The 25,827-nt window shown below is 36.9% G+C and overlaps 1 protein-coding gene across 6 annotated transcripts in view; it reads left to right on the top strand.

Moving 5' to 3' along the window:
• The window catches only part of LOC123876501 (putative oxidoreductase GLYR1 homolog), a 79,279-nt gene that overhangs the window by 33,099 nt on the left and 20,353 nt on the right, over positions 1–25,827 (top strand). For all 6 annotated transcript variants that reach the window (XM_045922802.1, XM_045922803.1, XM_045922804.1 and 3 more), the window contains exon 8: positions 24,925–25,035. In XM_045922802.1, coding sequence (XP_045778758.1) covers positions 24,925–25,035 — 111 coding nt within the window. The remainder of the gene's footprint in view (positions 1–24,924; positions 25,036–25,827) is intronic.

The raw sequence follows: 25,827 nt of genomic DNA on the forward strand, positions 1-25,827 counted from the left end.
TTGCACTCTTTGTTAGGACGGCAGAATTGAGGATTAGCAGATTTCACACACCTTTAAGAACATTATGGAGAACTCCCAGGCATGCAGGTTTCCTCACGGTGTTTTCATTCACCGTTAAAGAAGTGATATTTCATTACTTATAAAACGCACATAATTCCGAAAAGTTAGAGGTGCGTGCCCGGGATCGAACCCCCGACCTCTGATTAGGAGGCGGACGCCCTAACCACTAAGCCATTACGTGCTATTACACTAGGCTTATGTTGTTATTTATAGCACTCTGGCATAATGTACTAGCTATCTACCAGTGAAAGAATTTTCAAGATTAGGTACTCACTGCATCTAGATTTACAAACTTTACCTCTTTATAAATACGGAAATTGTAGTGCCGTTGACTCTTTTATAATAATAATAATCAGCGGCATTTACGAAAGTTACACAAAACCCAAACAATTGATTTAAAATAAACCAGCGTTTCCCTTTAAAAACGGTCTCAGATTATGAGGAGGTGGAGAATCCTTGTGTATAAATACAAACGTGATCATTTGTTCACGTGATCTGAGCAAATATAATATGTATGGCAGTGCGCCCCGCTCTTGCGTATTACCGGCTTCCCACGGTGCTTGATATTGCGGAAGGATTCGGACCAGCCCGCACTCATGAAAGAATATCATCCGTGGTGCTGTAGCGCCTTGTGGCTCAGTGTGTGGCTGTCCTCTGGATCACGCACCGTGGGAAGTCAGTATAAATCTTATCTCTCATAATAAGAAGAGTGAGTGAGAGTTAATAGATAAGAGTTTATAACGCTACTTATGAAAGCCCGTAGCCCCGTGCAAGCTGAATTCCACTTTATTGCGTCGTAACAAGAGTCGCTATTTATTTAAACGGCATTGCGGAGTGAGCCTTCTGTAGCTGATATTTATTTATTTATTTATTTAAACAGCTTTATTGCACAAAAAATACAAAGATAATAATAAATGATACAATTTTAGAAATGCAAAGGGCGACCTTATCACTATTTAAGCGATATTGTGTGGTACATATAAATATCTTATTCGCTTCATTTGTAACGCGAATCGATTTGCATCCACTTTGAATACTTCAGATTGAGTTAAAAAGTTTTTCAGATTATGCGGGTCAGGCGATATTGCTCCGTGTCTGGAATATTCAAGAAAAGTGTCGCTTTCAGTTGAAATTATTTCTAATAATAGATACCGTAAAATAAGGCTCAAGAAACATTGTGGCACATGGTCGAAGCGAAGGGACGCGTGTTTCCTAAAGCGTTACAGACTAAACAACTTTGAAACTATGATTACAATAATTACTGTTTTTTTCTCTCGATGATTCTCCTTCTTCTATATATAAAGTAGTGATTATTACCTAGATTTTTAATTTAGAATAACCTATATGTACCTAGTAAAGTGATAAGTAGTAAGCGAATAATCTCTGTAAATAAAGATAATTTTAAAAATACGATGATGATTGATTATCATTACAGTAAGTACGTGTGATGCAAAATAACAAATACTGGAAGTCATAATCCATTCATAGTTCCTTTTGTAGCTATATTATAGAGTAAGCTAAGAGTAGTTTGGGAACTAGGAGTGAACCGATATACTCGTACTAGGAAATACGTATACAATCAATCAATCAGACTGTCAAACTACATATAATACACACCTTGTCCGTCCGTAGTCCGCTAATAAACTTGCTATATTATGATGTTACATGTACATATAAAATTATACTATATTATATTGTGTTGGTTCTACAGATAACAGCGTAATTGTAGAGCATTAGTAGATACATCTCGTAATGACAAACTAAGGGGAATTATATTTCTTATCTTATCTATTTCAGATAAAGCCTAAATTAGACAGCAGTTATGTCGTAGTTGTAGAGTCGTAGACATAGATATTTCCTTTGTGACTATGTTTTTAGGGTTCTATACCTCAAAAGGAAAAACAGAACCCATAAAGGATCACTTTGTTGTCTGTTTGTCCGTCCATCGTGTCTGTTAAGAAACCTATTGGGTACTTCCCTTGGACCTAGACTCATCAAATGTGGTAGGTTGGTAGGTCTTATAGCACAAGTACAGAAATAAATCTGAAAACCGCGAATTTGTGGTTACATCATTTAAAAAAAAATTAAAATGTGTTTTAATTTCAAAATAAGATAACTATACCAAGTGGGGTATCATATGAAAGGGCTTTACCTGTACATCTTTAAAAAGATTTTTATTTATTTTTGATTTATCGAGCAAAATGTTGAAAAAATTACCCGAGTACGGAACCCTCAATGCGCGAGTCTGACTCGCACTTGGCCAGTTTTTTGGTTTGAAAGGTGGCTTGATCGAGAGTGTTCTTAGCTATAATCCAAGAAAATCGGTTCAGCCGTTTGAAAGTTATCAGCTCGTTTCTAGTTACTGTAACCTTCACTTGTCGGGGGTGTTATAAATTTTTAATTTACACTTGTTCAATATAATTAATTAATTATACTGACATACTCTTTGATTTGATTAATTAAGTACTTATCGATCTTTTGGAATACATCTCTCTCTGCATTTTATCCCTCGTTGCTGAGGGTCGTGCCCCCTTTTCATTATTCATAAAATAAAGGTAGATCCTTCCCTTCCACATACAATTCCACTAAGAGAACGGGATTTCAACTTTTAGATTTAACAATCATTAGCAGGTGTTAGTAATACTGATAATAGAAACTAATTAACTTTCGAAGAAACATACCTACAGTGTCTCTATTTGAGTTTTTCCTAGAATAAATGATTGGTGTCCTTCACTGTCCAAAAATATCTTTGTAACTGTATTATATCTGCAACATTTGACAGGTTATTTTAGAAAGCCGCTTGGATAAAATTAGTAGGGAAGCCTAACAAAATACAGCTATTTTCCGGATGAAGACAAAATATGAAGGTACAGCTGTGCCAAACCCAACGTCCCTTTAGCGGAATCGATTGAGCAGTTTGGGAGAACTGAACGCACATAGATAGGTACCGGTCAAGTGCGAGTCGGACTCGCACACGAAGGGTTCCATACCATCGTACAATATCACACTAATATTATATAGGAGAAAGTTTGTATGTGTGTGTGTGTGTGTATATGTTTGTTACTCCTTCACGCAAAAACTACTGGACGGATTGAGCTGAAATTTAGAATGGAGATAGATTATACCCTGGATTAGAACATAGGCTACTTTTTATCCCGGAAAATCAAAGAGTTCCCACGAGAGTTTTAAAAAACCTACATCCACGCGAACGAAGTCGCGGGTATCAGCTAGTATAATAATATAACAGTAATTTGCATGGTGGACGTTTTGAAATTCTCCATCTTGGTTTTTAAGGTTCCGTAGCCAAATAACAAAAAACGGAACCCTTTTAGATTCGTCATGTCTGTCTGTCTGCCGTTTGTCACAGCCACTTTTTTATTACATGTAGCAGAAATGAAACGCACACTGAAAATTTCAACTCTACTTATAAATGTTCATGAGATACCTACAGCCCGCTGACGGACGGACCGACAGCGGAGGATTAGGTATAAGGGTCCTTTTGGCACCCTTCGGGTACGGTACCCTAAAAACAGATAAACATAGACTAGAATCTTCTCCCTTTCGTAATTGGTTAAAATATTTATCAATTTATACCATGAGCCATGACCTATGACGCCGCAAATCTTTGTAACAACATCTTTGTTTGGAAGTTGGTCCTAAACAAATTGGATTCCAGAGTCAAGGTCAGGAGTAGCGATGCAGAACCGTAGGAAGAGGAAGCCGTAATAAGACGTAAGCGACGAGCTAGTGACATAGTGTTTTCAACATTGTATAGGCAAGTATGTTACTATGCTGCCCGCAACTTCGTTTGCAATGATTTAGATTTTGTCATTAGTATTAATTTAACTTGTATATGTATAAAAGTCCTAAGTCACTGTCTGACTTATGAACGCCCAACCCAAACCTTTGGCCTAGAAAGCTAAAATGGTACACAAAGGTACCCTTATGCAGGCAAGGAATAAGGCCGGATTTTTCGATTTTTTTCACGGGATAAGAATAAAGAGGACGCGCCGTCGCGTCGCCGCGTCGAGCAGCCTAAAAATACCGTGAGAACTCTTTGATTTTCCACGTTTGGAATGTACGTATCCAGGATGTAAGCTCCCGCTGTGCCCAATGTCGATCTGTTTAGTAGTTGAACAGATGTCCTCATGAAAAACATGAGCTAAAATATCGTAATAATGTCTTACACTTGTTTAAATTTTACATAATATAGGTAGACTAGCGCTTGGCTGCAATTCACTCTTGACTTGGAGGTACCTATAATAAAAGTGAAGAGAACTAATGTCAGAAAGGCGTTCTTACATAATATTCTAGCGGTTCGAATACCTATTATAAAAGTGAAGAGAACTGATGCCAGAAAGGCGTTCTTACATATTCTAGCGGTTCGAATTAGAAACGAGGAGGCAAATCGCTTCGTATGTGTCCGTACCCCGTGGAAAGAACGCTGAGAATATGATTTCCACATTGAAGTTTAAAATTTCGTTTCACCTGCTCAAGTATTGATAAGAAAAGTTTCACGCCAACACTTCATCTCTTATGCAAACTCAGTTTGCATAAGAGATATCAAAGTTGCACCCCAATGCTTTGCTCCGGGATACCCACGCGCAGATCAAAGTGCTGTACCCTACCTACGCGTCGTTGTAAGAAGTAAGAACTAAATCTATTTTTACCACGACTATTTTTGCCCGCGATTGCTTCCAGACGGTTGAATTAATGCCATCCTGAGGGGGGTTTATTCCCACGATACTTTTTATTCCGCCTTTGCCAAGTTTCTGGTTTCCATTGATATCACCTGGTAAATAAGGATGCATCATGCAGTATAGTTCTGGTAGAGATGGTATATCAAACCGTACTTCTGTTTGGCTTCTACACAGTCTTTCTTTTTTCCACCTAGCGTAATTAAAAGCTGACTAGGTTAGTGCTACGGTTTTGTCAGAATAAGATAGAAATGTCTATTTAATTTTGTTCATAGCCACCAGCTAAGCCGGCTGCATTGTACAATGATCCATACATCATATTCTATGAGTGCACCTACATTTCAATAATGATTTACTTTAGCTAAAGTTTTGCGTTAACCAATACTAGTGGTTTAGTTTTCGTTGTTCCGTCAATAATTATCTTCTTTTTCAATTGGTTCGTGTGGTGTTATTTGGATTGGTAGTGTACAGCAAACAAGAGTTAGCAGAGGGTTTCTGTTTACATTGTCACTAACTCAAAAACCTTGCGTTAGTGGCTATAATATTCTCGTGAAGGTTCAGATTTTTTTAAAGGGGTGGGAGTCCTACTGTCTTATCATCATACGGTGTAGGCTATCTTCTAACTGAAGCTCGGCAGTCAGCCGGAGAAAATTTTTCTTTCATTTCCGAGTAGAGGTAAGTACTTAATACGTCGTGTCCACTCCTCTGTATCATCGAACACTTCCTTCTGTGACGGCCAGGTGGCTTTTTTCCGGCTATATTGCCTTCGTAGAGATATTTTCGTTGTAGGTGACCGAAAAATGCGACCTTCCTCCGTGCGATGGTTGTCATGAGCATCCGTTTGCAGTTCGCTCTTTCCAGTACACGAGCGTTTGAGTTTTTTTCTAATGCAGCTATACAAGTTAACCCTTGAATGCAATCACATTTGGTGGTAAGTGATGATGCAGTCTAAAATGGAAGCGGGCTAACCTGGAAGGGCGTATGATAGTTTTTATTAAACCCATGCCCCTTTTTGGTTGGTGGATGAAGTTTCTCCATGATATCTTAAACATCTTAACTCATATTAATAGAGTCAAATATAATACATAAGTACTTGTATCATGAATATCCGACAAAAATGCAGTATAATTTGTATAATTACAATGCCTCCACTTCAGAAAAACAGATATGCGGCGACTGTCTGTTACAGAATGCTATTATTGTTTAGTGCCTGCGAATGCGATTGTTATTCTGAACGTCACGTGACACTGGGCCATATTTCGTCGGCGACGTTAGCAATTCATTGCTGTTATGACGCCAGATGGTATTCGTGCAAGTGAGTTTTATAGCTTCCTATCAACTCAATAAAACTACTAGTTTGTCAAATATGATGTTAGAATTGTAAGCGGAAGGTTGTTTAGGATTTAGGTAAGTAACGCCTAAAGACTGTCCTGATGTCTAAGTTCTTTAAAGTCGATAAACGTATTCCAACTAGGCTTACAACTGAAGTTTTTAAAATATTCTAAGTATCTGTCAAGTTGAAATTACCAGGAACCCAGTTACCTGTAGTGCATTCACAAATATCAACCATTTGCTCTCTTCTTTGGATATTTGTAAGAAGGGAGCCTCAATGATCTTTCAGTTTCCTAGCTGTTGACAGACATAGAAATCTCCTGATTTACTCTGTAAGGATCTTCTTTTCTGTGGAGAGGGCAGTACTTACTGATTTTTCGATTTTTTTCAAATTACATTGAATTCATAGAATGTTCCCAAAAATATATGACGTTTCTATCTGGATTTTACGCCTCCATGCAACATTAACATCGAATTTATACCTAATTATTTTTTCACAAATACAAAATATTAGAACAAAACTTTAGCGTCGTTTTCTAGAATCGAAACAGCGTTTTCTGAATGACTGCCATCTGGATTATCCCCCCTCGTATGCACGTCCCGTCTTATATGCATACGAGGGGACCAGCGAGTCATCAGACAACAAAATACGGCAGGTGGTACAAGACTTGATATGGTTCAGTGCGCACTCCCTCAAGTAGACTGTAAAACTATAGATAATATTACCGTGGTAAAACCGTTATGATTTTAAATACATTTTCGCGGAACTGTAGTACGAACCACGGAATTTTTAATAACGTAATAGAAATGGTATCTGCTGTATGTGCTATTTAATACTGGGACTGAGTTCCGCCGAATTGTAGGCCACTAGGACACCAGTGGTATCGCAACCAGGTTGACCACCAACAAAATGTATACAGCTCTATAGAGGGTAACACACCTAATGTATGCTTGTAATGTACGGTTAGTAAAAAATTCCTGACAACCTTTCGTTTCCTCAGGATAAAAGGCATCCATCCTAATGTACTTCTGTAAAATTTATGTACGTTATGACTAAAATCTTGGTGTAACATCATCATTGTCAACCGCTAGACGTCTACTGCTGGACATAGGTATCTTATACGATCTTCCACCATGGCATGGTCTTACGATGCCTGAATCCAGCGACCCCCTGGCCCTGCAACTCGTTTGATGTCGTCTGTCCCTGTTGCCCTTCCGGTGCGAGCTTGCCATATTTTTAGCATCTTGGGACCCGAACATGTACCTATCGGTTTTTTGCACTAGTTATGTGCCCTCCCCATTGCCACTTCAGCTTCGTTGTTGGTATAACTTGTACTCAGTAGGTAATTTCCATTTGAAACTTTGAAGGTTGTATAACTAACCAACGAGGCATTTATCGCTCAAGTTTTAAGCCACGATAATATTCGCGTCATACAGCAGATATACCTACTAGACTATGTATTATGAATGTACATAATTAAATGATGTATCACGCAATCCCTGTAGACTTCATTGTGCGATGTGCCAGCATAATATTGGTGGTCTAGATATTACTTGTGTGTAAGGACGTAATATGCCCTTTCTATGCCGAACAATAAAACAATACATCAACCGTCAGAAGGCGGAGTAGGTACGCTGTATTATAAAGAGAAAGGCCGCTCCATCAATTTGATAAATATAGGGAAAATTTTAGCGAATTAAATATTTGAAATATAATATTAAGTAAGTGAAATAGCCTAGTGGTTAAGACATCGGCCTCCCAATCTGAAGGTCCCGAGATCAATCAATAACGGAGTTATGAGTGTTTAAAACCAGTAAAGAAACCACACATATAGTTCGCCACAAGTCGATATGGCAATCGGGGTATGAGACAGGGGAACACCCCACACACTCGCACAGCGCCCGCGCTCGCCCGCATCGGGTTAGCACGAGGGCTGTGCGGGTGTAAGGAACGTCCCCACCCCGATTGCCAACTGGACCTGTCGCGTACTATACATATACGAAACCTGAAAACATTACACTCCTTTTTTTGGGCATTTGTGTGACAAACATATGTACGAAAAGTTACGTATACCGTATACATAACATTTTGTCAAACAGAATGCGTGGCGTAGTGTAATCCTATAATGGGTATTATTTAATTAGCGAGCCGGTAGCTTGCCGGCGATGGGCGTCGCGATAATATCCGACAAGGACATCCGACGCGAATGGCCTAATCGGATCTCTTTCAACCGTAACTGCGTGGTATACCTGCAGGTCGATTCCGAAAACCTGCATCAATCATTATTACAATCGCAATTGTTGTGATTGGCTGAATTCATGACGTCCTTGTTGCAACAATGCATTGTAGCCAATAGTGAGCGAGTGTCGGGCAATCAGTGGTGATTGCGATCGGAAAGAGCAACCGCCGAGTTTCTGGCTGGGTTTCTTGTCGATAGAAAGGGCATTTTGAACCAGCTTTCATTTCTATTTCAAGTAGGTAATTGAAACAAAGTCTAATCGAAAGTGTATATTCATTAGAATAGACGTAGAATGGGGTCGGCTTTTTTGTGACAGTTTCTGTTACAAAAAATTCATCCCTGTAGTTTCAGGCTAAAGAGCTATCATTGAAATTATGTAAGAAGCACGAACAGATAAAAAATTCTCAACCAACTAATTTATAACATCGTGACTCGTAAAACTGTATTTTCGGTATCCACTTTTTGTGGCGCTGAGTTATGACATGCGACTTTATCAATGGATGACGCAAGTTCCTACGAGGCGGGTACGGGAAGTCAAATGGCAATGGCTTTATGTTCCATAAACAATGGCTGCCAACTAAATAAAGAAATTAACTATTATAATCAAGCGGCTTGCCTTAACTCTGATCTCCCTTTATGGTTAAGTACTGACGTAGTCTTTAAACTGATTTTCTTCTCTGATCGATAACGCTGACAGGTCAATATATATATACAGATTTCAAAGCTGGTACAGGGGCTTCAAAGAGTACATAGCAGTGCAATAGATCCATACTCCTTATCGAGAGGGTGATAGATACCTAATCGCGGTAGGCTTGGCACTAGACTAGACCTATTGTGGTATCTTACTGCTATCGAATTTTTAAAATATCCAAAAAAGATCTGTGTTACAGTGTTCATATCACCCTGTCGACGTCACTCGCTGAGATAAAGTTCTTATGATGTCATCTCGGTTGGTTACCGAAGTTATCCAATAACAAGTTTGGAGGATGTCAGTAATTTGTCGGACACCTTCCGTAGTGTCCAAATAAATAACAAAGCTACTGAGTTGCGTAATATTATTGCTGAGCCTATTTAGAGGATGTTATTTCTCAAACTGATCTAGCCTGGCATCAAATACCGGCATGGAAGACAGGTCTTGGAACAATTGCTGTATTACATAAGTCGGTTTTCCTCTTCCTAGCTTATTGTTTTAACCTTTCGTCTTACCTTTGGACTTTGATTCGTAGCGTCACAGTGAGAAGGCATAATATAAAAGGCTTTAATAGTTGATATGCTGAAAATATTTATATACCTACTGAGATGAGTCATGAGTATACATGCTGAGAAATGATAATACATGCTTCGCTCCAATGATAATACAATTGAAGTTGTTTCAAAATGTGCGCAATATGCCATAGAAGTTTAGTGAGGAATAAAGATTTTTATTTTTTACCTGTTGTATATAACCACTGTTGGCGCCATCCACTACAGGCATTCTCGACTTTACAACTACAGAGCCTGTGAATTAGGGCTACTTGAAACAAAAATCACTTGTACCTATTGTATTCCTAGGCCATTCGAATTGTGATCTATGTCATTATGTTATTTACAATGTCATGATAAGCCTTTTTAGGGTTCCGTACCTCAAAAGGAAAAACGGAACCCTTATAGATTACTTTGTTGTCTGTCTGTCCGTCGTGACTGTCAAGAAACCTATAGGGTACTTCAAGTTGACCTAGAATCATGAAATTTGGTAAGTAGGTAGGTCTGACAGGTCTACAATGACAGGAATAAATCTGAAAACCGCGAATTTGTGGTTACATCATTAAAAAAAATTAAAATGTGTTTCAATTTTCAAAATAAGATGACTATCCCAAGTGGGATATCATATAAAAGGGCTTTACCTGTACATCCTAAAACAGATTTTTATTTATTTTTATGTATAATAAGTTTTTGATTTATCGTGCAAAATGTTGGAAAAAATACCCGAGTACGGAACTCTTAGTGTGCGAGTCGGACTCGCACTTAGCCGGTTTTTTCTTTCGTCCACAGCTAGACATAGCTTATTAGAGTCCGTTTTAGGATCGATAAAATTCAATTAAAATAAATATTATACTTTGAGAAAAACATATTTTTATTAGAAGACATGTTAGAGACATTCCAAATTTAAACAGTATTAGAATATAATAGACGGCCAGTGTGAGACATAAATTAATATAAAAACTTCTTTAACATCCTCCCTTTTTGAGAAATTTATGTCACCAAGCCGATTAATTTACAAATAAACATAAGTCTAGGCTTATGTATAGGCTTAGTTAGAATATCTGCACATTGATATTCTGTGGGAACATATTTGACTTCAAGATCATTTTCTGAAACTAATTCTCTTACATAAAAATGTCTTAAAGCAATATGTTTCGTACGTCGATGAAGCTCTGGATTTTGAGAAATTTTTATAGCTGCATCATTATCAATTTGCAGCTTGGGAATTTCTTTTAATTTGGTAACTTCATTAAATAGTCTCTTAAGCCATACGATTTCACGAGCTGCTTCACTAGCGGCTACGAGCTCCGCTTCAGTACTCGAAATTGCTACTGATGTTTGCTTCCGACTTGCCCAAGCAATTACTCCTCCAGCATACATACACAGAATTCCAGATGTAGAGCGTCCTGTGCTTGGATCTCCACCGTGATCTGCGTCACTATAACATTCTAGGATTCCAGACTTGTAGTCTTTCTTATAAACAATTCCAGAATCTATTGTTCCTTTGATGTAACGAAAAATGCGCTTGACCTTTTGTACATCTTCTGTAGTGGGATTAGCAAGTGACCTAGATACAAAACTTACAGCGTACGATATATCTGGTCTGCTTGCTGTCATCAAGTATGCTAATGCACCAACAGCTTCTCTATAAGGAAACTTAACATCATTTTCCTTTTTAAAATCTGTTTGAGCTTCTTTAATAATTGGAGTATTGACTGCTTTACAGTCACTCATCCCAAAGCGTTCTAGTAGCTTTTGAGCATAATGCTTTTGCGAAACTACAATTCCACCATCTTTATCACTAGAAAGTTCTAAACCAAGAAAGTAATTAGCTGGTTTAGTGGTTATCTTGAACCTACTTCTCAATTCAGCTATAAACTTCTCAGAATCTTTCTGATTTGTTGATGCAACAAGTCCATCATCAACATAGAGCGCTAGAATAATTTTATTGCCTCGTCGATTTCTAATAAACAAACATGGATCTGTGTCACATTGTTTGAAGCCAATATTTTTCAGATAGTCGACAATACATTTGTTCCAACATCTGGGAGCCTGTTTAAGTCCATATAGACTTCTCTTCAATTTACAGACTTTATTTGTGCCATCACTATAACCTTCTGGTTGTTTCATATAGATATCTTCTTCTAATGAACCATTCAAAAAGGCAGTTGTTACATCAAACTGTAAGAGAGATAGTCCTTCGTTTGCAGCGATGCTTAAAATTGACCTAATAGTTGACATTCTAGCAACAGGGCTAAATGTTTCATCATAATCAATTCCCTTCTCCTGAGTATAACCTCTTGCCACAAGTCTAGCTTTATACTTGTCGAGGCTTCCATCAGCATTGGTCTTCTTTTTATAGATCCATTTACAAGAAATAAGCTTTCTGTCTTTTGGTTTATCCACAAGTATCCAAGTTTTATTCTCTTTCAGAGAGTTTAGCTCACTTTCCATAGCTTTCAACCATTCAGCTTTTTCAGAACTATCTATAGCTTGTTTATATGTTTTAGGTTCGCCTAAATCATTTACAACAGTAGATATATAATAGTCATTGAATCGCACTGGTGGTCTTAGTGTAGATCTATCTCGAAGAGTTCTTGTTTCAGGAATTTCTTCATCATCAAAATCAGAGGAATTTGGAGTAACATATGATTCATTAGACTCATCTTCATTTTGACTGATGATTTCATTTCCATTAGTCGACGAAGTGGGAATTACTTCATGTGAGCTTGAATCTGGAGCATTCAATGTATGAGGCATAATAGAAACAGCATCATGTTGTGATACATCCTCCCTTGCATCGAACATTGGATGATTTTCATTAGTCTTAGGGAAGTGAATTTCTATCTCAGTAGATTTACTTTGTTCATCTGCTTCAATTGCATCTGAATCTAATCCAATTGATCTAATAATCGACTCATTAAATGTTACATCCCTCGATCTGATTAATTTAACATTACCGTTATTATCACAGCCCAGTAATCTGTAACCATCATTACCATCATAACCAATGAGAATACATTTATCGGCTTTCTTGGAGAGTTTTGTTCGCTTTTGTTTTGGAACGTGAGCGTAACATTCACTACCAATTATCCTTAAATGTTTAATGGATGGTTTTTGTCCAAACCATAACTCAAATGGCGATTTACCTTCTATAGAAGTCGGTCCAGTTCTGTTCAAAACATAAGCAGCAGTGTTGACAAGCTCTGACCAACAAGCAAGTGGAAGTTCTTCATGAGCATGCATCATAGTGCGAGCAGCCTCAACTAAAGTTCTGTTGTCTCTTTCACAACACCCATTTTGCTCTGGTGTATATGGCATTATCAATCTTTGCTGAATACCATGAGACTTCAAAATATTTTCTACAGCCTCGTTATGAAATTCTCCACCATTATCGCTGAGAATTGTTTTTATTACATGACCAGCAGTCTTTGTTTCATTAATCATCTGTACAAGCTTATCTTTAACTTCAAACTTGTTTTTGATAAAATAAATTTGACGATACTTGCTGTAATCATCTTTAAAAAGTACAAAATAGCGAAATTTACTGAAAGAATTTGGGAACGGACCACACACATCAGTATGTATAATCTCTCCTGGTACTTTAGCTCTTTCTCTTGTTCCAAATTTACATCTGTGTGTTTTGCCATAGACACATCCTGTGCATAATTCAGAATCGAGTTTTACTTTGATACCAAGTTCCTTTTCTAACAAAAGTTTAACATGTCTTTTATTCTGGTGACAAAATCGTTCGTGATACAGTTGTAGGATATTATCATTAGATACAGTGTTAAATTCAGGAGTTTGTCTTTTAATTGCTTGTATATTCAACTTATACAAACCTCCATTTTTGACTCGTTTTCCAATTAAATTAATTTTTCCTTTTACTTTCAAAACACACGATTCTCTTTCAGATATAAAGACACTGTCCTCTAGTTTGTCTTGTGCGGCAAGAACAGAAAATAAATTTCTTTTTATTTCAGGTACATACCATACGTCACAAAGCCTTATATGTTCCTGCTGTCCATGAACGTCTGCTATTAGATCAACTGTACCTTTACCGATAGCTTGTATTTTAGCGCCATTTGCAGTTGTAACCGATTGGTTATCAGTAAAATATTGAAATGTAGAAAATATGTCGTTGCAACAAGAGACATGGCTAGTTGCACCATTATCGACATACCAATTTTCATGATCTCTTTCAATTACATTAACTGTTTCATTAGTTTCAATCTGCATTAGTGAAAGTGTAAAGTTGGCATCTTTAGCTTTACTTGTTGATGGATTTTGTGGCTTAGGAGGTTTACCATCCGATATCCACTTATAACAACTTTTGACTTTATGTCCAGTAAGGCCGCAATAACCGCATTTTTTCTTTTTATTCATTTTACTATGTACAACTAGTGCTTCAGTATTTTCTTCTTTATTTGTAAGCGATCGTTCATAAGCGCAAATTTGAGCTGTCAAATTATCAATATTACGATCCTTTTTAGACATAAGCATCCAACTAGACTTAAATGGAAAATAGCTGTCATCAGGTAAAGTTTCTAAGATCTTGCAGATGAGTAAAATCTCTGGAAGGTCATATTTTCCTTTATCTTGAAGAACATCTTTTTCAGATTTTTGTAGTTCTGCTTTCAATTCATGCCATATATTTTTCAATTTAGATATATGCATTGACATGTCATGAGAAGGATCTTTACGATAGCCGAAGAAACTGTAGCATAGTGTATAGCTTTTATCTTCAGATGTACCATCAAACAGAGTGTGCAATTCATCCCATACCTGTTTAGCATTTGTGAATCTCATCACTTTTTGTAGAGTAGCATCTGACATATTAGCCATTAAAATGAACATTGCAGCATTGTTTATCTCATTGTATGTTCTCAGAGCTTTTTGATAAGAATCAAAGTCTTCTGCTGATGCTGTGCTATCTGGTTCCTTTGGTTTGTTTAGATTGCCATTTATCGCATCTAAGCATCCAGCAGTACCTCTTAGCATTAACAGTACCTTGCAGCGCCATGTTGTCCAATTTTCCTTTCCTTCTAAACGACCAATATCAATTTTGAAGCTCGTGGAAGAATTCCATGAAGACGACATTTTGATAAATCTTGTTAGAATTTTTAAAGAAAATAGAAATTATAGCTTATCTCTGCTCTAAAATAATTCTTGAATTTATTTTCGATCTGCTACCATATTACGCTCTGCTACCATATTAGAGTCCGTTTTAGGATCGATAAAATTCAATTAAAATAAATATTATACTTTGAGAAAAACATATTTTTATTAGAAGACATGTTAGAGACATTCCAAATTTAAACAGTATTAGAATATAATAGACGGCCAGTGTGAGACATAAATTAATATAAAAACTTCTTTAACATAGCTTTCCTAAAACGCGCCACCAAACGTAGCCCCGCAGGCCACCACCTTCTTTCCAAGGTCATTAGTTTAGTGTACTGTCTACACAATACCTATTCGTCATCGCTTCTTTCCAGGTTTTGCCAAATACCAAACATTCTGAAATGCAGAAGCGTGGGAGAAAACCTGAAATCTGACTTGGCACTATTTCTTGTTTACAATGCAAACTGAGTTTTTTTTATATTTTAGTAAAAATTCGACAAGCATCTAGCATGTGAAGTGTGAACCAAGAAGATCAAGATTTATTCAACGGTCTTTGTTGTGAACAATTAATAAAATCGTGGGAATAATTTCGTTGAAAGTGAAATTGTCGTTTGTGTTGTCTTACGCTATCTTAATTATGAATTGTTGGCAGAACTACTCTTTCGTAATGAACGCAATTAGGTAATTGGCAAAGGAAGGAAAGGCATTAGGACACCATTTTGACATAGCTCATTCAGATGAGAAATGACCGGCATCTTTTAGTTGCTGAGACATGAAACTACATAGGTATTAGCTTATCATTAACCCCCGACCCAAAAAGAGGGGTGTTATAAGTTTGACGTGTGTATCTGTGTTAAGATAGAAAAGAGCTGATAACTTTCAAACGGGTGAACCGATTTTCTTAGATTATAGCTAAGAACACTCTCGATCAAGCCACCCATCAAACAAAAAAAAACTAAATTAAAATCGGTTCATTAGTTTAGGAGCAACGATGCCACAGACAGATACACAGATATACACGTCAAACTTATAACACCCCTCTTTTTGGGTCGTGGGTTAACAAATAAGATTTTCTTTTCCAACATTATTGACACACATTTGCATTTTAACAATATGGATGCTCGAGAGAGAATTTATGTGCACACCGCGGTTTTAAAATTATTGAATGTAGATTTTCAATTCCGTCAATTTCGTAGACAAGTGTTCTGAAAGCTCTCTTAGCATAAAAATGTTCAAGAATTCTATATTAATTGTCTATTCTCTCTTCGTTCTTGTGCATATGTGTATGTTGTGCAAATATGTTTTTATTTCAATTTTGGATAAACTGCTCATCAACGCCCTGCCCAAACCTGCGGACCTAGAAAGCTAAAATTTTGCACGGTAGTTATCTTTTTAATGTTTTCTAGGAGTAAGTCCTGATTTTTCGAAATTCCAACGGGATAGAGAATAAAGAGGATTTATATTTTCGCCCAGTGGAGCCGGGGACAGTCGCTAGATTCTCAGGATATAATATGGGCAAGTGCGATCATGTTCTTGTAAATTGGCAACCATAATGTTACATCCGGGATTACGGCAAACTATTTTATCAACTGTATTGATTTATACGCACGACTTTGCCAAAATGGCACCGAATTGTGAATCGCAATTCTGTAAACATTATGTAATATTGTAGGTGGATTGGATAGTATAAAATATACGGCATACATTTTGTAATCCATGTAACCTCTACGATGATTTGATGGTATATTATATCCGTTGCAAACCAGGTCTTATGAATTTTTTTCATAAATTGTGATACTAAAAAGCTAAATCTTATAGGCCTCCTACTGCTGCATATCAAGTTTGTCTGTTTGTTGCGAGTTGTGACTAGGACAGTTGCCGACAATAATTCAATAGGTACTTAGTAACTTAGTTTCAAATGACAACTTTTTATAGTAACTATAACAATGCAATAATGCCCAGTAGCCCAATGATCATTATCAGGTTAGAATTTCTGTTTGATTTAAAATCCCAAATACTTCCAAGACATCATGAAAATAAATAAATTAGATTATTTCGATCTTTTCCTCTAGAAGATATATCTTTAACTAGTTTATGCTTGGGACTTCGTCCGCGAGGATTACAAAAATTTCAAACCCGTTTTTTACCCCCCTTAGGGAGTTGAATTAAAAAAAAACCGTAGGGACTGTATGTCATAATAACTATCTACACGCCTTTCTGTCCAGTAGTTTGAGACGTTCGTTGATAGATCAGTCAGTCAGCTTTTCTTTTATATATTTTTAACCCCCGACCTAAAAAGAGGGGTGTTATAAGTTTGACGTGTGTATCTGTGTATCTGTGTGTCTGTGTATCTGTGTATCTGTGTATCTGTGTATCTGTGTATCTGTCTGTGGCATCGTAGCGCCTAAACGAATGAACCGATTTTAATTTAGTTTTTTTTGTTTGAAAGGTGGCTTGATCGAGAGTGTTCTTAGCTATAATCTAAAAAAATTGGTTCAGCCGTTTAAGAGTTATTAGCTCTTTTCTAGTTTTCTTGTAGAAAAGAAGGTTAGATAACCGTTAGGTTCATAATATTATGTCAATAGACAAATGTCAAGCTGTCAAGATGGACGTTGCCTAAATACATAATTATTTATTTGAAAATGATGTTTTGGAAAACTCAAATACTTTGGATCGTCGGGGGTGTTATAAATTTTTAATTTACACTTGTTAGATTAGAATTTAGATGCTTCCCCGAAAATAAAAGAAGGTAATTTAAGTGTTAAATGCGTCTAGAATTCTCCGCACCGTATTTTTACATTCGGAGCAAGTTTTCGTTCGATCGTTAGGTTTCCAGGTCAAGGTAGATAAAGCGTTCACTACGCTTCTTGAAACAAGCGAAGAATTCCGAAAACCTAGAACTGTTTTAGGCATAAAAATAGGTATTACCATCGTCATAGATAACGATTTATTGATGGCATACTCCCTGACCTTGATTAATGATGTTTTGTTATTAGTTATTACTGATAGCAGGTGATATTGAACTCGCTTGATTGAAAGTGATGACGCAAACTAGCTAGCACGTGATAATCTGGGAAATTTCGATAAGTCCTACTCGGTATCCTAACCCTAATTCCAATCCATACTATCCATACTTATTAATATAAAAGCGAAAGCATGTCTGCCTGTCTGCTTACTTATCACAGCCCTCCGTTCAACCAATTTTGACGTATGAGGATAGCTTGCATCCCGGGGATGGACATAGGCTATTTTTCATCCTGGAAATCCCATTCCCCATGTGAGTCTTAAAAAACCTAATTCTATATGGATGAAGTTACGGATATCATCTATTTTGTCCAGAGAGCTTGCACAGCACGGACATGGATATAGGTTACTAGTTATCCCGGAAAATCTACTGTACTACATAATATTATGAATATTAAATGTGTAACTTTGGATGTTTGTTACTCCTTCACGCCACATCGACTGAACTGATTTTGCTGAAATCGGAATGGATATATTACAGCCTGAAATAATCATAGGTTACTTTAATCAATTTCCTGCGGGTTTTTTTATAGAAACTGATATCCATCCACGCGGATGAAGTCGCGGGCATCATCTAGTGTTCTAGTATACGTCATCTATCATCCAGCCATCAGTCTGTATGGATTGCGCCACCACACGGTCCTCCGCCTTCCTTATCCACCCACTTCCTGCGTCGGTCGTTAATCTCGTGAGTATGTTTTATTAATTTTCGAGGGAATTTCACTGGACAGAAATTGCAATAATAATAACTCCTTGTTTTGGTTTGCAGCTCGCAGTTAACGCGGTGCGCCAAACCAAGCAGAAATACTCGTATTTTACTTAGCCAGTGTCACGTAGAAATAATGATAGAGTGCCTTTGTTCCATTCTCGTTAAGGAGAATTAGCAAAGAACAAAACATTCACTTTGACGGTTCGATTCGATAACGCTTATCTTTGATAACGATCTATCGATTTATTACTTTCCCAACCTTGTAATAATGATTTACTTTTTAACAAGCGTACCAGTGCAGTTCCGTTATATCCAATCTAATAAACATGTACAGTGAGAACTGCAGTTGGTTTGCGGTCGACTGTCTGCAACAGTTTTATATCCGTAGTCCATACTTTGCAAAAGACTAATGGAAAAATGGGCAATCAAAAGGTGTTCATAGAAATGATACCAACTGCACCTGCCCTAACTCGATCGGCGCACTCATTGTTATTGGCTGAAGTTATGTTGTTCATGCTGTATTTTTATCCAATAGTGGAAAAATGTTAGCTCATCGCTCTGATTGTTGGCTCATATCGTACTGATTGTGATCTTTAGTGTTACGGAAGCAGAATCCGAAATATTTTACTAAGTTATTATTAACTCGCTTTCTTGTTTGTCTGATCGGCATTTAATACTTACTTCCCGTTGAGCTAGACTTGAAACTTTAATCATTCAAAAGGACAGGTAGGTGGGGATAATTTATTTTATACTTTTAGTCTGATTTAAAAACTTGGATAATTATATTTTGCATTACGGCACTCAAGTTTCTATCTCTTACAATATTTATACTCAAACACATTAATTGAGGGCCGAGGCTTATTTAGCATCGCTTTTAGGTTCAGGTGGCATATTACTTTGAAATCGGTTTCTCCGGAATACTGTTTCATGAAATTATCAGCAGCGGTCCGTCTACTATTTATGTGTTTTCCTTTAGTCTAAGGCAGTGCGATTGACCGCATTTATTTTATCTCTGTTGTTCAGATCACATAATGTTATTGTTGTAACAACTACATACTTCTCTATGACCTGTATTTTACGAGTAATGTTTCTACCTACTTGCCTATAAATCTGCCGTCCTAACAAAGAGTGCAATAAGTCGAGTTTTTGGGCAAATTGACTTAAGACCATATCCGTAATCAGGAAAATGAGCTCTATATTTTCGCCTTAGACGTCTTTTTTGTATCTTCAGTAGTTTCGGTTCTGTTGGTTATCAAAACTGCAATATGTAATATTACGATTTGTAAGTAGCTAATCATAACCGCGAATATCTCGAAAGTAGTCGAAACCTAGTTATTGCTCTCTTCGTTAGGACGGCAGAAATGTTGATTGATTTATATTGGTAGAACAGCTTGGCCTTATTTATTCCAAATAGCTGTTTCCCGCGACTTCGTTTGGATTTGGAGTATTTCCCTTTTTCAAATCTCTAGATCCACACGGGCTTAGTACCTATTTAAACTGTGCGTTGTAGGTCTACTATGTGTTGGTTATTGAGTCTAGCAACTGATATTTCTTCTCAAGTTCTTCTCCTGTCTCCTGGTCTCCACACTCCATGGTTTAGGGCCGTAATTTGTACTTCACTTGTCACTTTTGACTTTATTGACGGGAGGAAATCTGCTAAACATACCCGATTTCTTTGAGAATAGATCGCGTTATGTGGGGGCTATACCTACTTAAACTGAAAAAGCAGTGCACACCGCAGTTGGGGTTTTTTGAAAACTTTTTAAATTATTTGTAGTATTAATGATTAATAATAACAATTAACAACAAATAGCTTAGTTGCAAATCCACTTTGTAACCTTCAAGCCTTCAATATAACTTTCACTGGACCGGTTTGCGTCCTTTGTAATATTACTCATCTAGGCCATTACTTCTGTTTTGTATAATTTGATATACAAAACTATAGAGTCGATTATATAATTGTATGGTTGTGTAACCGCATTAACATTGCGGTCATTTAATTTCATACTTGGCCACATTATAATTAAATGTCGGCCAGTAGGGAATCCTCCTACTCGTAAACTTAATAAAAAAAAAAATTCTGCCAAGAATAATTATGTATTTAATTAATTACTAGATGATGTCCACGACTTCGTCCGCGTAGATTTAGGTTTTTAAAAATCCCTATCGTCAAAATTAGTTAAACGGATGGGCCTTAAAATGCCAACAGACACATAGACACACTTTCGCATTTTTAATATTAGTATAATACCTTTCATCGATCTACCTATAAATTCTTTATAGAAATTTTTTGTTAGACCAAATACACAGTTGTTTCTTTCTTTCTTTAAAATTAGTATGGAGTCTATTCGTTTCTACTCTTTATTCGATATGTATTTTACATATATTATTATTAATAGATAGTAAATTATTCAATAATAAATGAAAAATCTGTAAACAACCATAATTAATTAAATAAAAAATTTGATTTGCGTTGTAGGTACCTACCTACTGTTTTCAAACGACGAACTAAACGTATCAAAATTAGCAATAGCAATTAAGGAAATAGGCGAGTCTACCGAAATAGGGAACACCGATCTTGATTATGGTAATGACTAATGTTCAATTGTTTGTTAAAATGGCGGCATACTTTAGCTAAGCTAACTCTTGGCGCCAGGGCGGTTTGATTATAGTGTTGTCTGCCTGTGATTTTGGTCAAGTCAGTTTTTATCACCGAGATGATTATTCCCTACCTCAAAACGGTAGCCTTATAGGATCATTTTGTTGTCTGACTTTCTGTCTTACTGTCTGTCCGTCTATCGTGTGTGTCGAGAAAACCTATAGGGTACTTCCCATTGACCTAGAATTATGAAATTTGGCAGGTAGGCAGGTCTTATAGCACAAGTAAGGGGAAAAATCGAAAAACCGTTAATTTGTGGTTACGTCATTAAAAAAAAATTAAAATGTGTTTCAATTTTCAAAGTAAGATAACTATACAAATTGGGGTATCATATGAAATGGCTTTACCTTTTTATTCTAAAACAGATTTTTATTTATTTTTATGCATAATAGTTTTTGATTTATCGTGCAAAATGTTGGAAAAATTACCCGAGTACGGAACCCTCGGTGCGAGAGTCTGACTCGCACTTGACCGGTTTTTATCTTATAGATTAGCTAACGCAAATAATAACAATGAGATAGAACTCAGACCGTATTACGCCGTCCGTGAATTAAGAAGAAAAAATTTAACATTTGCATTATTGCTATCGCGGTTGGTGTCGACGTTGCGTACCCTAGGCTCAAACCCTGTGCATATAAGTGTGATAATTTAGGACCAAAATGACGTTGCTTAGTCGCGGTTTACGGTATCAAAAATACCCTTACAAACTACATGATCGAAGCCCTATAATATAATAGTAGATATAGGTTCCATGATGTTAGCAAATTATGTGCAACGCAGTGGGCGACTTGTTCATTGACACCATTCAGTAATACATTGCAATAGGCACTACTTACCAATTATTGCGAATCGTAATGTACATTGTTCTTTTCTATGGACGTATAGCGAATAGAAATGATTTCATCTTTTACGGATTTCTCTTGAATTCTCAAAATAATCTACAACTGGTTCAATACCCAACCTACCGAATACTGACTATCAACAACTCAACAGGTAGTGAGTAAGTTTTTGGCAGAGAGGTTGGAGTTGACACTCAGTTGGACTAAGGGTATAAGGCAGTGGAGGTGACAGGTTACCAAGAGTTTTTTAGATTACGCCATAATATCGACTCAGAAAACTTAATAGTACAGTAGGTACCTACATTACGGATATCGCGGTCTATACATTTTAGAATATTCTTTCAGACATAAGATATAGATGTAGAATATAGATACCAATGCCCCAGCCCACACCTATCAGGTTTTCCAGTTGGTTGGTTTATCTTCACGCAATGTTAGTTTTCTCTACAAAAAAGATCGATTTATTTGTTCTCTTGATTAAAATTAATGGAAAAATCACGTCCAAAAATATGTAAGTTGCGTAAAAAGAATTATTTCACGATTCAACAAGGTTTATGAAACTTTGCTATTGACCTTCGCTGACTGCAGACGCTGTTTCGCGATTCTTCCAAATGGCCGCCTTCATAGACTCAATTGTTTGATGGGAAAGTAAATATTTTGCAAATCATTGTTTCAAGATTTTTTATAATCTAAATAATCTAAAATCTAACTGGGTAAGTCTACTTAGATAAAACCCGCATAAGTACTTACTATCATAATATTACTTGATCCATTACAAACAAAGAAATTAAAAAACATCTTCCCTCTTTATGAAATGAAATGAAATTTATTTAATTGCTTAATATGCGTGGTTAACAAAGGTCTTATAATCTAAAATAGTCCCTGCATATTTACTGAAACTTCAGTATGCGAATATTAATAATATACTCTACAGGTATTTTTTATTTGTATTACAACAAATAATGTAGGGTATATTACTCAATTATATTAGTTTAGAAAAAAATCCTGACTGACCAGCCCTTCAGCCCTTGATCGTAGAAAACTGAAATTTTTCACAGAGGTTCATTTTAGTTTAGAGACAAGGAATAAGATTGCATTTTTCAAAATGTTCATGGGATAGGGAATATAAAGAGAATTTATATTTTTGCCGAGCAAAGCCGTGAGTGGTACGTAATATTTCCTAAATTAATTTTAACTAATCTTGTTGGTTATTACCTGAGCTGAGCTACAAGTAGTAGAATATGATAATTAAACATAATAGATCAACGGGTTAGGGTAGTGGATTCTGGTCCGCTTTTCCCAGTTACAGCTTTAAATCAATTTCGTGTTAAATTATTCTTTTCTATGAGTAAATAATAACAAGCGCACATCTAAAAAGATAAAATATAAAAGTCGCCTATCATAATAATAAACTTAGTCTCCGTTATGAAAATAAAGTCTCCTTACGTACGACGTTGACCGAGCGACTGTCTAATAAAATACAGCGAGTAGGCTACCGGATAGACCTATAAATAAAGATGTAACGAAAATTATTAAAAACGGGAGTATCATCCATTCCTTTTCTAGATCTGATATCCACCGGTGCATGTTAGAAAACTGATACTTTTTTCTCAATAACTTATTTTTACTGCATCACTAAATAAACTGACTGACACTGCAGACTCTACACGCTACAGCAGGCTTGAAAAACTGTTTTTTTTTTTTTTTAAATATGTATTTTTGTTGAAGACAATGCCAACTCTGCTTTATAACTGCAGTCTACAGTAGTTCAAATAGGAGGTAAATACCTAAATACTTACAAAAATCAGTGGATTGACTAAAATATACAAGCGGAGCACCTAATTATCTAATTAAGTAGGTACAGTGTTCAACATAAGTAGTTTTCTAAAATTAATTATCTCTACTGCATACAGTAAAGTAAACCCGGCTCAGATAGGAGATTGTATTCCAACAATGCGTGGACTTGACACAGAGTCCATGGTCCAAACATTGTAGGCACAAAACGTAGGACGGAACAGGCAGTGTTCAATATTGCGCGGCTGTGTGCACGAGGAAAGAGCCGTTATCAAAATGGCGGTTGCGTGTGCCGGTGGCCATTGCGAGCGTGGGGTCGTTGACGTCCCCGTGTGTCCCCGTGTCGGCGATCGTTGGCGGGGCGCGTACTATCGATTCGACACACCGCACCGCCAAGAAAACCTAGTTACGCCATCTAGCGGCGGTTTTGAGAACTGTTTAGTGTTATTTTGTGCGTGTAGATGGCGTGATTTTATCAAGTTTTTAATTTTAATTTCATCATTCAAGATGCAACATAACAAGAAAAGAATAAGAATGATTTTAATTAGAAATAGAAAGATTTTTTTTGTTCAAATAAACTTTTCCAAGTGGTTTCGTATCTGCAATAGTAAGGTACTCTCATGCTGTAACCTGTCGGGAGTGTGCGGACTATCAGACTCCTTGCAAACTTACAGCAGATCCCTAAATTGTACTTGGGGTCATTGCTTTGCTCTCGATCAATAATTTAGTTTGTAGATATTGACCAAGGATTGATTCATCATCATCATCATCAACAACAACAGCAGTTAGAATCCACTGCTGAACATAGGTCTCTAGTAGGGAGTTCCACAGTCGATACGCCAAAGTGTTGTGCCGCCTAAATCCAGCGGTTTCCTGCGACTCTGATGTCGTCTGTCCACATATTGGGGTCTGCAAATTGCTGTCTGCGCATTTTAGCACCTTGGGTACCCAGCGTCTATCGGTTTTTAAAATTACCAGTGCCACTTCAGCTTCGCTTTACTGCGAGCTATATCATTTCTCATTTCTGATTTCTGAATCAACAAGGACCTATTGGACCTATTTATTTATTTATGGAGCAGAATACAGAAATGTGGTTGGTTACGTCCACACATAAGCTTTCTTAATATTGCACATGTAGCGAGTGGTTTAAACTTTTATTTACACTTGTATCCATGTTGAATTTCTATTTCTTTTGTTGTTACAGTGTAAAGAGTTCGAGAAGGTTGGCGCTACGATAGCAGTGACTCCTTGTGATGTGGTGGAAGAGGCGGACATCACGTTCTCCTGCGTGGCCGACCCACAGGCTGCGAAAGAGGTACATAACCACTATAATGCGAAACAAATGAAATTAAATGAAGAAGTGATACCCTAGTGGTTAAGACTTTGACATTCTGTTCGGGAAGTTAAGGGTTCCATCAGGGCACCTTTAACTTTCTACTCCCTTTACAACCTCTCACTGCCAAGGGTCACTGGTAGAGATTTCTTATAGAGATAAGTGCTCCCCTGTCCACTTTTTCTTTCTTTTTCTCTTTATTTTACAACTTTCTGGTACAGAAAAAAACTTGGGTGCCTCGCACGTTTTTAAGCAATTAAATTTTGCTTACTTTAACGGTGAAGGAAAACATCGCGAGGAAATCTTTATACTTGAGAGTTCTCCATAGTGTTCTCAAAGATGTGTGAAATCTGTCAATCCGCACTGGCTAATTGTGAGACAAAATCTTTGCTCAGTAGTGGGCCGGCCGTGGGTTAACCATGATGATAATGATCGATTTCGATGGTCAAACTCAGCTCTATGTACTTTGACATACGGTTTAGTTCAATAGTTAGTTTATAGTAAGTATACATAAATCACTGAAATAAGCTTTCTAATAAGTTTTCTTATCGTGCTTTTTCGCACAGCCCCGACAGCGAAGGGCGGAGGTCGCATTATGACACAACACAAACCTTTCAACTATGACCTTTGCGATGCCGTGGAATAGATATAAATTGTTCCACGAGTGTAATGCGTCGCGTTCGACCTTCACCTTTGTGTAAAAATGAAGTAATGAAATTGCAGTTAATGTAAAAGCTGAAAACAATTTAATCACGACGACATAATCTTTCATGG

This window comes from Maniola jurtina, chromosome 21 (assembly GCF_905333055.1).
Source record: "Maniola jurtina chromosome 21, ilManJurt1.1, whole genome shotgun sequence".
Classification (NCBI taxonomy): domain Eukaryota; kingdom Metazoa; phylum Arthropoda; class Insecta; order Lepidoptera; family Nymphalidae; genus Maniola; species Maniola jurtina.